This window comes from Diabrotica virgifera, chromosome 2 (assembly GCF_917563875.1).
Source record: "Diabrotica virgifera virgifera chromosome 2, PGI_DIABVI_V3a".
Lineage (NCBI taxonomy): Eukaryota > Metazoa > Arthropoda > Insecta > Coleoptera > Chrysomelidae > Diabrotica > Diabrotica virgifera.
The window spans coordinates 57,153,863-57,169,137 of NC_065444.1; the positions used below are offsets into that span (position 1 = coordinate 57,153,863).

Consider the following 15,275-nt stretch of genomic DNA (forward strand, 5'->3'; position numbering starts at 1 on the left):
AATTTATGGACGAACATTATAAAAAATTGTGCGGAATGGGAGCCTTCAAAACGAGCATGGTTTTATATCCCGTTGAAGTTCCGCATTAATAATACGGGGGTTGGCATAAGTCAGACAACGCTCTATATGAATATTTTCGTTTTCCAATTGTTTTGCCAGCCAAACATTTTTTAGTGAATATAGCCTGCTCTTCGAGAACATGTTAAGTCGTGTTATATAAAATCCTCGATTGCCAATCTACCTGGTGTAGACAGCTGGAGAAAAGGTGTGGATATGTCTTTTCACTTACGCCGTATACGCTCTGAGCTTCGCTGGTGGCGCTCCTAGCGGATTACTAATTCAACTTTCACCGGTAATTTTTAAATTTATTATTTAACTGTTATCGCTTATCATTTACAACGCAAAAAAGTAATTAAATTGTAATAGGTTTTTTTAAAATTTTGCTAATCATTTTGACGTTCTATTGACAAAATATGAATTTCTTACTTCGGATACTTTCACAATTATCGTGTAGATGGCGCTAAGATTTTTAGATTAAATTTTAATTACATATTACGGAACATTAAAAAAACTTAAATTCAGTATTTAAAACGTAAGTATATTTAAGGTAAAAATATTTACCACAGCTTTGGCCAACTAATATTTTTTATAAATCAAGTTTTTAATTTTAATTTTAAATTAATCACTTTGACATTTGTCAAATTTCCGGTAAACGTTTACAGACTTGCCACTACTGGCGGTCGCGAATTTGTAAATATCCCCTCTACATACGAGCTCACAGCGTATACCGAGTAGTGCATCTCGAACTGTTACAACTTACGACGCTTTATTGCCAGAAAGGTCGACCGAAGACTACAGTTGAGTCCGCGAATCTTTACCCGTGCGTCATCATTTAAAGCATACGAAATAAGTCGATGATAAGTCGGAAATTGAAATTTACTAAACGCAACAGCAAGTCGCTGTTGCGTTTAGTAAATTTCAATTTCCGTGACTTGCTGTTGCGTTTAGTAAATTTCAATTTCCGACTTATCATCGACTTATTTCGTATGCTTTAAATGATGACGCACGGGTAAAGATTCACGGACTCAACTGTACATACAATGATAATGGGACTAACTTTGCCGGTACCGAAAATGCGTTTCGTCAAGTAGAGTTTGAGAAAATTGCCGACAACAGTAGGTAGTGTCGAGAGATGCGTAATGGGGAGGTTTTTGGGAACGGTTGATATTCTTATTGAAGCGACTGTTGCGAAAAGTATTAGGTCGTGCATTCACTTGATTATGAACTTTACCCAGAAAAGTTTTGCATAGACAAAAATTATTGAAGGATCTTAAGGGGATGGGTACCTACGTATTTTCGGCTGCAATGGTATTTAAATGGGAATTCATTTTTTTTCGAATCCTGAGAAAGTATTTTTGAAAAATTTAAACGCAGAAATGAAAGGTTACGTTCTTACGGAGGGCCGAAAGTCCCTGAAAACTTCTATAATGTTTATTTTAATAAGTTACAGGGGTGAAAAACTAAGAGAAAATGTAGTGTGATTTTTAATTTCAAATATCTCATTCAAAAGAAACTTTTTATTTATTCTAAGGGACTTTCGGCCCTCGATAATAATTTACTCTTTCATTCTGCGTTTAAATTTTTTAAAAACATTTATTAGTTTTTTCAGGATTCGAAAAAAATGGACACCATGTCCGTGGTGATATTTTCCAAATCGAACATTCGCTATCTTTGTCATACAACGCACTAAATCAAATACAGTGATGTGGGACTCCCTCCCACATCACTGGTCAAATATAATATGATGACAATGACAGTTTTAAATATTTGACATGGCATTTAACTATAGTTTAAGATTTAAAGTAAATGATTAAGTTTAGTGTTTCCCTTAACTCGAGTAAAGTCCTGATCTATATTAAAGATTGTATTTTTTATTTGATTGGATTTTTAATTAAATCCATGTCTCACTCCTTTACTGATCACATAGGTATTTATATTGTGCATGAAATTATATGTTGGAGGATTGTTTTTTTTTGTATAATTTAAAAATGTACATGTACAAACATAAGGAAACATATTTGCTAGTTTTCTAGAATATTTTTCTGTTAGTTTCTGTATGTGTTCTCAAATGTTTTTTCAGGTTACTTCTTTGGCTAAACTGCTTAAAACAAATTTCGCACTTATAAGATTTTTCTTCAGTGTGAGTACTCATATGTTGTTTCATATTTCCTAGTTGAGAAAACTGCTTTAAACAAATTTTACACTTATACGGTTTTTCCCCAGTGTGAACTTTTCTGTGTATCCACAGATGTTTTGTGAGCAAACTGCTTAAAACAAATTTCACACTTGTGAGTACTCATATGTTGTTTCATATTTCCTAGTTGAGAAAACTGTTTAAAACAAATTTTGCACATGTAAGGTTTTTCGCCAGTGTGAAATCTTATATGAATTTTCAAATTATCTCCTTGAGTAAACTGTTTAAAACAAATTTCACACTTATAAGGTTTTTCTTCATGAGATTTCAAATGTCTTTTTAAACTATTTGTTCCGGAAAACTGCTTTAAACAAATTTGACACATGTAGGAGGTCTTGGCCATTCTCGAGTTTCATACTTATATTTAATGATATTTCTTCAGTGTTTCTAATGCTACATATTTTTCTTTAGGAGATGGATTTTCAGCTGTTTTCATTTTGTTTTCCTCCTGAAGAGAATCTAAAATACAAACCAACCATAAAAATGTTGTTACAAGAAAAAAATAACAACAAAAATAGAAATCAGTAACTAAAATTTTTTTATTGGAAAAGCTTTCGTGCCAATCAAAAGTATTCCTTTAAGTGTTATATTTTAATGACCGATCATTGGTGACTAGTAGAAACGTTTCGGTACCTAATATAATTTCTATTCCTTAAAGCGGGATATTCCTATAACCGGTATTTTAGTAAGTGGGTCGACTGTATAACTGTAAAAAATAACTAATAAACAATGTGAAGCATAATAAACTGTTCAGCGAAAGTCAACCCACAATATCCACATAAGGAAACATTGAACAGTTTTCAAGAATATTTTTCTGGGTATTTGTTTATTTCTTGTTTCTTGATATTTAAGAGACAGTCCTTACGAGTTAAATAAAGCAATTGTATGAGTAAATAAATAATAATGTATTTAATTATAAAACACAATAAAGGTCTACAATGTTAGTACAATAATATACAGTGATAAGCGAGCTAATAACCGGCAAAATAACGCAAAAGATGGAGAAACATTAAGTTGTGAGATAAAAACAAATGAAAATTGTGGAGGTGGGAAATTTAGCAATAAAAACCTAAAAATTTACATTATCTTTATTGTTTTCCCATCTTTAGACGTATCAGAGGAGTATGTCAACTAAAACTGTTACTGTCAGAGTGGCAGTTGCCAAACTCGTCCGATACGGCTAAAGGTGGGAAACAATAAATATAATATAAATCTATAGGTTTTTATATCTAAATTTCCCACCTTCACTAGTTTCATTTCTTTTTATATCACAACTGAATATGTTTTCCACCTTTTGCGTTATTCTGCCGGTTATTAACACGCTCATCACTGTACGTACTCCTAATATAAAATCATAAATGAACTTAAATTTCCCAAGTGTGACGGTCTTCAGTATAAAATGTTTTTTTCAAAATCCTACTTCAGGAACTGATAAAAACAATTTGTACACTGACGGTAGGTACCATCAAATGTCTTTACAAATTACTTTTTAGAGAATATTGTTTAACTTGTTCACTGCCTAAGCCGACAGTGTGTCGACATGAAGGTTTCATCAATGGTACCGACGACGCACGACTGTCGGCGGTGGTATTTCGTTACTAAATGAACCATTTAAGTCCATGATACTAGACATGTGGTGGTTGTTCAAGATGGTCACCGAATGTGTTAAAACAAATTTTGCACTTTAAGATTTTTTCCTAGTGTAAACTTTCGTATGTATATCCAAAGATGATTTGTGAGCAAACTGCTTAAAACAAACTTTACACTTGTATGGTTTTTCTCCAGTATGTATCCTTAAATGAGTTTTCAAATTATATATTCGAGTAAACTGCTTAAAACAGATTTCACACTTGTAGGGTTTTTCTCCAGAGTGTGATCCCATATGTTGATTTACATTTCCAAGTTCAGAAAACTGTTTAAAACAAATTTCACACTTGTAAGGTTTTTCCCCTGTGTGAACTAACCTATATCTATCCAAATAATATTTGCGAGCAAACAGCTTAAAACAAATTTCGCACTTGTAAGGCTTTTCTCCAGTGTGCCCTCTCATATGTTTTTTCACATGTCCTAGTTGAGAAAACTGTTTAAAGCAAATTTCACACTTGTAAGGTTTTTCCCCAGTGTGAAATTTTCTATGTGTATCCAAAAATGTTTTGTGAGCAAACTGCTTAAAACAAATTTCGCACTTGTAATCTTTTGCTTCATGGGATTTCAAATGTCTTTTTAAACTATTTGTTCTGGCAAACTGCTTTAAACAAATTTGACACATGTGGGATTCTTGGCCAGTCTTAAGTTTCATACTAATATTTAATGCTGTTTCTTCAGTGTTTCTACTGCTACATTTTTCTTTATGAGATGAATTTCCAGCTGTTTTCATTTTGTTCTCCTTGTGAAGACAATCTAAAATACAAACCAACCATAAAAATGTTTTTACAAGGAAAAATAGCAACAAAAATAGGAAACAGTAACAGAAATTAATACAACTGTAAAATAGTTATTTATGAAACAGTTCGTGAAGTATGCTTTTTGCGAACGCACGCGATATTTAGAGCACGAGCGACAACGGAGCGAGTGCTATACATCGCGTAAGTTCGCAAAAAAAACTTCACGCACAGTTTCATACAATATTTTATCTACTCTACGATAAACAAATAAAAGAACTGTAACTCTTCGTCACTTGAATTGATTTCTATTCTACAATTTTTAGAACTTTGACATTTAAAAATCCTAACTACTTTCAAACCACAAAACTGTCAAAAATTTTTTTGTAAGTCATTGCTCATATTGTCATCACCATGACAACGCGAAAGTTAAGGATATTTGATTACATGAAAGTGTGCCAAAAACCCATTGAAAGTGTGCGAAAAAGTAAATCCCATTTAACATACATTGTTAATTCACGCACTGCTATCTATAATGACAGTTTTCACAAACTAAAAACTGATACATAATATGACATAGAGTAGATAAAATAACTTTAATAAACAACGTGAAGCATAATAAACTGTTCAGCGAAAGGCAACCCACAATATCGACACGAGGAAACATTCAACAGTTTTCATAGAGATTCTGACCAATAGAAACCTACAAGAAAAAATACTTCTTTAATTTTTTTCCATAATTTCCCGTCGTCAAGCATTACGTCGGATGCCCTTCGTTGCTACGCAAAAATGAACATTCAGTGACATCCATGACAATTAATATTTTATAACTTGTCAAAGAGAACACCATGAACAGCTTTAGCAAATATTCAGGCGAAAATATCAATAAAATATTAGTGAAAATTATTTAAGTTATTCATGAAATAATCTTACCGAATTAACTCGAAGTCTTAAAAATTACCAATTTGTTTGGCCCTCGTGACACTTTGACATAATTTGTAAAACTGTCAAAGTATCACTCGGGATACAAATCGATAATTTTAGAGCTTTCGTGTAATTAGTACTGAATATTTTTCTGTTTTCTGGGTATTTACATCAGTTTCTTTATTATTAAAGGAACTAGTCCTAAAGAGTTAAATAAAACAATTGCATGAGTAAATAAATAATAGTGTATTCAATTATATAACACAATAAAGTTCTATGTTAGTATAATATATTATGTACTACCGTTGATTGAAATATTAATACCGTCCAATACCTCAATCAACGGTACTACTAATATAAAATCATAAATGAACATAAATTTTCCAAGTGTGACAGTCTTCAGCAGAATGTTTTTTTAAATGACCTGCTTCGGGAACAAATAAAACAATTTACATCGACGGTGAGTACTACCAAATATCTTTAAAAAATTACTTTTTCGAGAAGATTGTTCAACCTTCAGTATGAGAAAATAAATTGTAAATTGTACGAGTAAATAAATAATATTGTATTTAATTGTATAGCACAATCAGTTTCTCTGTAATGTTAGTATAATAATATGTATGTAATGAAACTACATATTATACTTTCATCATTTTAATATTGCTGTGCTCCAAGATGTCATCTCAAATTGGAATTTCAAATTGGAACGCAGTCAGCCAACGTTAGAAATTCGGAACACACTCCTGGCCTGCCGAACCGTCACTAGCTGAGAAGAGATTGGATTGACAGACGTCGTCATTTATGAAATGTCAAGCATTTATGAAACTTTTATTTTCACTTATTTGTAGAAATAATCATAGATTGGGAATATTGACATTAAATGTCGTTTCTTTATTCTAGGTAAATATTGTAAATGTTGTATTAAAACATGTTTTAATAAAATACTTTATTCTAGAGCAACACAGCTGTCCTTATTCCTATAAATATCATTACATGTATATGTACTACTAATATTAAGTCATAAATGAACTTAAATTTCCCAAGTGTGACAGTCTTCAGTAAAATGTTTTTTTTTCAAGACATACTTCGGGAACTGATAAAACCAATTTGTACACTGACCGTGGGTACTATCAAATATGTCTTTACAAATTACTTTTTCGAAAATATTGTTTAACTTGTTCACTGCCTAAGCCGACAGTGTATCGACATGAAGGTTTCATCAAGGGTGCCGACGACGCACGAGTGTCGGCGGTGGTATTTCGTTAATAACTGAATCATTTAAGTACGTGATACCAGCCATGTGGTGGTTGTTCAAGATGGTCACCGAATGTGTTAAAACAAATTTTGCACTTTAAGATTTTTTCCTAGTGTGAACTTTCGTATGTATATCCAAAGATGATTTGTGAGCAAACTGCCTTAAACAAATTTCACACTTATACGGTTTTTCTCCAGTATGTATCCTTAAATGATCTTTCAAATTATACATTCCAGTAAACTGCTTAAAACAGGTTTCACACTTGTACGGTTTTTCTCCAGTGTGTAATCTCATGTGTGGTTTCATATGTCCTAGTAGGGCTTTTCATTCACAGTCATTTGTTTCGAGCTTCTGTCATATGTTGTATAATCTGCGTATAATATTAATATACACAGATTATACATAATATGACAGAAGCTCGAAACAAATGACAATCGATGAAAAGCCCTGTTGAGAAAACTGTTTAAAACAAATTTCACACTTGTAAATTTTTTTCCTGTGTGAACTCTCCTATGTCTATTCAAAGAATTTTTGTGAGTAAACTGCTTAAAACAAATTTCGCACTTGTAAGGTTTTTCCCCAGTGTGAACTTTTCTATGTTCAGGTTTTTCTTCGTGGGATTTCAAATGTCTTTTTAAACTATTTGTTCCGGAAAACTGCTTTTAACAAATTTGACACATGTAGGAATCATGGCCAGTCTCAAGTTTCATACTAATATTTAATGCTGTTTCTTCAGTGTTTCTACTGCTACATTTTTCTTTAGATGAATTTTCAGCTGTTTTCATTTTGTTTTCCTCCTGAAGACAATTTAAAATACAAACCAACCATAAAAATGTTTTTACAAGGAAAAATAACAACAAAAATAGAAAAGAGTAACAAAAATTAATATAACTGTCAAAATTAGCTCGTGAAAAATAACAATGTGAAGAATAATTAACTGTTCAGCGAAAGTACACCCACAATATCGACATAAGGAATATGTCGATATTGTCGAAAAAATAGAAATTTTTTTTGAGTATTTACATCAGTTTCTTGTTATTTAAGGGACTAGCTTAATGCTGGGGCCATACTAACGTGAACGGTTAACATTCATTATCGTATTAATTTATATGTTACAGTTCAAGTTGATTCTCAGTGAGAGTTGACTTTTCCTAGTTCGAGTCAACTCCAACTGAAACGAGCAGTAAAAGTTGATTTGAAAAATTTAAATCAACTTTTACTAGTTGAAGTTGACTCTTCCTAACTCTTGTTAGTAAAAGTAGATTATACAATTTATACGAGTATAATCTCACGTGCATTTTTGATGAGTGTGCGTCTCTTTGTTTTGACCGTTTCAACTACTTATTAGTCCAGGCTGTAACGTCGCCCCCGTTAGGTAAATTATTCTGATTCGATTTTTTGCACAAACTTACTCAAACAAATACATCCTTATAACAAATAGACAGCGTCAGGCGGTACCGCGGTCGAAAAATTGTTTAACCAATTCGTGTTAACCAAATTCACAAAAATAATTCTTATCTACTCTACCTTATATTATGTTTAAGTTTTTATTGTGTGAAAATTGTAAATATAGATAGCAGTACATGAAGGGTTTAAAGTGTGCCTGAAGTAATAATGTATTTTAAATGGGATTTACTTTTTCGCACTGTTTTTTAGCAAACTTTCATATAATCAAATATCCTTAACTTTCGCCTTGTCATGGTGATGACATGTGAGCAATAAATTACAAAAAAAGTTTTGACAGTTTTGTGGTTTGACAGAAGTTTGAATTTTTAAATGTCAAAGTTCTAAAAAATTGTAAAATGGGAATGTATTCCAGTGACGAAGAGTTGCAGATTTTTTTATTTGTTTTTTGGTAGATAAAATATTTTATGAAACTGTGCGTGAAGTACTTTTTGCGCACTTAGGCGATGTATAGCACTCTAAACATAGCGTGCGTGCGCAAAAAGCATACTTCACGAACTGTTTTATAAATAACTAAGTATTTCACTCCGGACAATTTTTTTAGATTATTTTGGTCATTCGGAGCAAAAAAGGTATCTTGTGATTTTTCTCTAAAATTGATAGTTTTCGAGTTATACGCGATTTAAAATTTGAAAAATTCAAAATGACCATTTTTAAGGCTTAATAACTCGATTAAAAACTATTATTATGAAAGTCAGAAAGTCACCTAATCAAAGTTTAAAGCCCCCCCTAGAAGATCCTGAAGAAATTTTTGTCATTATTTTATTACTAAGCTGTTATTTTTAATTATCAACAATGAGCGCTAAAAGCGTGTTGAGGCGGCCGTCAATGTGAGTGCGAGTAAGATCCTCCATTCCGACCGTCCAATGGTGCATCTCAGTCGCACTCACAGTGACAGCCGCCTTAATACGCTCATTTTTAATAATTAAAAATAACAGCTTAGTAATACAATAATGGAATAATGACAAATATTTCTTCAGTACCTTGTAGGGGGAGTCGTTAAAATTTGATTTGGTGACTTTCTGACTTTCATAATAATAATTTTTAACTGAGTTATTAAGCCTTGAAAATGGTCATTTTCGCATTTTTCAAATTTTAAATCGCGTATAACTCGAGAACAATAAATTTTACAGAAAAATCACAAAAGACCTCTTTTGCTCCGAATGACCCAAATTAATGATGTAAAAAAATGTCTGAAGTGAATTTTTTTTGTGAATTTGTTTAAAAAAAATGCTTAAACAATTTTTCGATTACGGTACCACCTGACACCCTGTGGATTCGTTATAAGGACCTCTTTTTGAGTAAGTTTGTGCAAAAAAATCGAACTGGAATAATTTACCTAACGGGGGCGACGATACAGCCTGGACTATAAATATCACCATTTCAACATAATATACGGTAACATTTAATTTCTAGAATCGGTTGTTTGTGTGAATCAACTTTTACTAAATGGCATTGGGAAGAGTATACTTTTCCTAGTTGGAGTCTACTTTTACTAGTAAATGTTGAATATAAATCTTCATTTTATATTTATAATCAACTTTTACTGAAACCAGCCGTTAGAGTTGACTCCAACTAGTTGGAGTCAACTCCAACTGGATAATCAACTTGAACTGTAACATATATAAAAAACCAAAATAAAAATCTTTGCAAACTAATAAAATGTTATGTGTGGTCTATTTTATTATTTGGTTTTGAGACATGGACTATAAATATCACCATTTGAACATAATATACGGTAACATTTAATTTCTAGAATCGGTTGTTTGTGTGAATCAACTTTTACTAAATGGCATTGGGAAGAGTATACTTTAACTAGTTGGAGTCTACTTTTACAAGTAAATGTTGAATAAAAATCTTCATTTTATATTTATAATCAACTTTTACTAAAACCAGCCGTTTGGGTCGACTCGAACTAGGAAAAGTCAATTCCAACTGGATAATCAACTTGAACTGTAACATATACACCAAAAATGATGCATTAAAGTGACTGGCCACACTTATTTTAGCGCGTAGTCAGTAGAAAACGCGTTTTTTAATCAAATAATTTCAAGATGGAAGTCGAAGCTGCTATGCTATATATTTTATGAGTGCTAATTATTATTTTCATGAATTTATTATTTTATAAATGGATCAAGGAAAAACCATGAACCACCACGATTTTTGTGTGATTTTTCTCGGGGATCCCATAAACAAGGTTCTGTTTCATCGTTTCATCAGTGTTTCAACATTCAAACACTGTTAAAAATTCGATTATTTTTTCATTACACCACTTCATTTTCGTAGAATAGTATGTATTTCACAAAACAAATTACACTGCTGCACTGCAAGTTAGAACTTGTTGCGTATAATTAAAACAGCGCTAGTGTAGCCAACAACGCGATAAGTGACGGAGTAACTACTTTGATGTGTCGAAAGAAACCGAAACTCGAGCTATCGCCTAACGTTTAACGAGATTAATAATGGCAATAACAAATTAGCGGGCTACGTCGTGGCTACACCTCTCTTTAATGTCAAATAATGCGATAATTATTAAAGGCATTAGACGTTAGTGTGGCCCCAGCATAAGAGTTAAATAAAGCAATTATATGAGTAAATAAATAATAATGTATTTAATTATATAGCACAATAAAGTTCTGTAATGTTAGTATAATAAAATGTATAATATTAGTAGTACATATTATGTACTACTAATATTAACTCGTAAATGAACTTAAATTTCCCAAGTGTGACAGTCCTCAGTAAAATGTTTTTTTTTCAAAAGACATACTTCGGGAACTGATAAAAACAATTTGTACACTGACGGTACGGTGGGGACTATCAAATGTCTGTACAAATTACTTTTTCGAGAATATTGTTTAACTTGTTCACAGCCTAAGCCGACAGTGTGTCGACATGAAGGTTTCATCAAGGGTGCCGACGACGCATGAGTGTTGGCGGTGGTATTTCGTTACTAACTGAACCATTTAAGTACGTGATATCAGCCATGTGGTGGTTGTGCAAGATGGTCACCGAATGTGTTAGAACAAATTTTGCTCTTTAAGATTTTTTCCTAGTGTGAACTTTCGTATGTATATCCAAAGATGATTTATGAGCAAACTCCTTTAAACAAATTTCACACTTGTACGGTTTTTCTCCAGTGTGTAATCTCATGTGTTGTTTAATATTATATACTTGAGCAAATTGCTTAAAACAAATTTCACACTTGTGAGGTTTTTCTCCGGTGTGTGACATCAAATGTCTTTTCAAATGACTTTGACTAGACAACCGCTTGAAACAAACTTCACACTTGTATGGTTTTTCTCCATTATGTATCCTTAAATGATCTTTCAAATGATACATTCGAGTAAACTGCTTAAAACAGATTTCACACTTGTAGGGTTTTTCTCCTGTGTGTGATCTCATATGTTGTTTTACATTTCCAATATCAGAAAACTGTTTATAACAAATTTCGCACTTGTAAGGTTCTCCTCCAGTGTGAACTTTTCGATGTGTATCCAAAGAACTTTTGTAAGTAAACTGATTAGGACAGATTTCACACTTGTACGGTTTTTCTCCAGTGTGTGATCTCATATGTTGTTTCATATTTCCCAGTTGAGAAAACTGTTTAAAACAAATTTCACACATGTAAGGTTTTTCCCCAGTGTGAAATCTCAAATGAATTTTCAAACTGTCTCCTCGAGTAAACTGTTTAAAACAAATTTCACACTTGTAAGGTTTTTCTTTATGGGATTTCAAATGTCTTTTTAAACTATTTGTTCCGGAAAACTGCTTTAAACAAATTTGACACATGTAGGGTTCTTCACCAGTCTCAAGTTTCGTACTAATATTTAATGCTGTTTCTTCACTGTTTCTACTGCTATATTTTTCTTTAGGAAATGAATTTTCAGCTGTTTTCACTTTGTTCTCCTCCTGAAGACAATCTAAAATACAAACCAACCATAAAAATGCTTTTACAAGGAAAAATATTAACAAAGATAGAAAACAGTGACAAAAATTAATATAACTGTCAAAAATAGCTTGTGAAAAATGACAATGTGATGCACAGATCACTTAACTCTCTGTGATGTGAAGCATAGTAAACTGTTCAGCGACAGTCAACCATACACATATTAACCGTGGACAAGGCATACTGAGTAAAAAAGCGTAACGCGCGGGCAATCAATCGGTGGTCTATTTATCTCTTTTTACTAAACGATCCCGCTCATGTGACAAACAAAGATGGCTAGACCACTCAATCCTTAATATTGGCTCGATCCACAGAGCGGCCCATACCTTGCGTAATCTACAGATTATTATATCTATGAAGTTAACCCACAATATCGACATAAGGAAACATTCAACAGTTTTCCAGAATATTTTTCTGGGTACTTAGTATTTACATCAGTTTCTTGTTATTTAAGGGACAGTCTTTACGAGTTAAATAAAGCAATTGTATGAGTAAATAACTAATAATGTATTTAATTCTATAACACAATAAAGGTTTACAATATGAGTACAATAATATATGTACTTATAATATACAGGTCCATTCAACAATTTTCACATACCAAATTATATCATTATGTTATCAAAAACCCATGAAAAAAATTATTTAAAAAATAATTTTAAAGTTTATTTGACTACAAATCACAAAATAGATTTCAGTTTGATACATACTTAATTTCAATACACCTGTATTAGTATGGTATAGTTAGACCCAAACCCAGACATCCAAAGTGAAAGTTATCCTCCAACACCAAATTGTTCTATATGGTCCACATAATGTTCAGAAAAAAGTCACACCATTTTGAGCGTCGGGTTTGGGGGGAGAGGGGGGAGAAATCTGCAAATTCGTAGTTTTTTAAGTTTTTCGTCAATATTTCTAAAACTAAGCGGTTTAGCATGAACAACCTTCTACACAAAATTGTTCTACATTAAATTTGAAATAAGAAAGGCCCTATGCCTAACCCTTCTAAAATGAACGGTTCCAAAGTTACGGAGGTAGTATAGTATAATTGGTCCAAAAAAAGGCCTAACCCAGACATCCAAAGTAAAAGTTTTCCTTCAACACCAAATTGTTCTATATGGTCCACATATTGTTCAGTAAAAAGTTACACCATTTTGAGCGTCCGGTTTGGGGGGGAGATGGGGGAGAAATCGGTAAATTAGTAGTTTTTTTACGTTTTTCGTCAATATTTCTAAAACTATGCTTTAGCGTAAGGAATGTTCTATAGAAAAATGTTCTACATAAAATTTAAAACAGAAAAGGTTCTATACATAATTGTTATAAAATCAACGGTTCCAGAGTTACGGAGGGTGAAAAGTGGAGGTTTTCGATACTTTTTATATTTACCGATTTCTCTCCCCTCTCCCCCCCAAACCCGACGCTCAAAATGGTGTGACTTTTTTCTGAACATTATGTGGATCATATAGAACAATTTATTGTTGGAGGATAACTTTCACTTTGGATGTCTGGGTTTTGGTATAGTTATATCATAAATATTGCCCAAAAAATATAAAAAGTATCGAAAACCTCGACTTTTCACCCTCCGTAACTCTGGAACCGTTGATTTTATAACAATTATGTACAAAACATTTTTTGTTTTAAATTTCATGTAGAACGTTTTTGTATATAACATTGTTTACGCTAAAGCATAGTTTTAGAAATATTGACGAAAAACGTAAAAAAACTACTAATTTACCGGCTTCTCTCCCATCTCCCTCCCAAACCGGACGCTCAAAATGGTGTAACTTTTTACTGAACAATATGTAGACCATATAGAACATTTTGGTGTTGGAGGAAAACTTTTACTTTGGATGTTTGGTTTAGGCCTTTTTTTGGACCAGTTATACTATACTACCTCCGTAACTTTGGAACCATTCATTTTAGAAAGATTATGCATAGGGCCTTTTTTATTTCAAATTTAATGTAGAACAATTTTGTATAGAGGGTAATTCATGCTAAACCGCATAGTTTTAGAAATATTGGCGAAAAACTTAAAAAACTACGAATTTACCGATTTCTCCCCCCTCTCCCCCCCCCCCAAACCCAACGCGCAAAATGGTGTGACTTTTTTCTGGACATTGTGTGGACCATATAGAACAATTTGGTGTTGAAGGGTAACTTTCACTTTGGATGTCTGGGTTATGCCATCTTTTGGATCAACTACACTATACTTATATTCAAGCGATAAAGATAGTTTTCGCTTCGTTATATGAGCCCCAATAAATTTAAAATGCAAAATTTATATGGGTGTTTTTATTTAAATACAATAAATTAAATTAATAACAATAACAAAATACACACCGGCAAAATTAGCCGAACGCCTTAAAAATGGGACATGTTTGATGTCTCGAGTTTCCTAAACCAGCGGTCCGATTTGAGTGATTATTTTAATATGTTATAGCCTTATTATTTAAGAATATCGTTGTGATAATATTGTTGCTAGACAGGTAAATATAATTTTATACTGGGTGTACCAAACATACTGTGTTTTTTTCTTAAAGTTTGGAACACCCTGTGGAATATTCTAGCATATGTAAAATATTACAATTAAAATTCGATTGTAGAGTTAGGCCTTCTTAACATTTCCCTTTTCGATTCATTTATTTATGTGGGATAGTAAAAAAGTTGAGGAAAGTATGCTAAATTTGCAGTTACTCGAGCGTTATGGGGACCTATAGGATTGTGAAGAGTATGTGCTAAAACCATAAAATGGTTAAGTTAAGTTTTCCATGTAGTGGGGGACTTTTCATTTTTTAATTTAATTTTCCATTTGAAACAATCGTTTTTTCCGATTATAGCGCTATCTATCCATAATTCGAAAAAATGTGTCGAATAAAAGTTGCTTATTTTTACGTAAAGAATCCAAATCTGCAATAAAAATTGGGGGCTCCTATTTAAGATTTTAAATTAAATCCCCCACCCCCACCTCCGTGGGGGCTCGTGTTTTGGTGCCATTCGATAGATTTTTCAAAAATATTGAATATGTGTATTTTGCAGTTTTTCGATCTG

General features: G+C 32.4%; 1 protein-coding gene across 2 annotated transcripts in view; it reads right to left on the minus strand.

The window, feature by feature from the left end:
• Positions 1-3,166: 3,166 nt before the first annotated feature.
• Positions 3,167-15,275, minus strand: part of LOC114331491 (zinc finger protein 664-like) — a 51,750-nt gene continuing 39,641 nt past the window's right edge. Inside the window, exon 3 of one of the 2 annotated variants that reach the window (XM_050643673.1) lies at positions 3,167-4,654. In XM_050643673.1, coding sequence (XP_050499630.1) covers positions 3,939-4,654 — 716 coding nt within the window. In that variant the 3' untranslated portion in view covers positions 3,167-3,938. Of the gene's footprint in view, positions 4,655-9,355; positions 12,202-15,275 lie in introns of those variants that run through there. The other variant, XM_050643672.1, reaches the window with a different exon arrangement.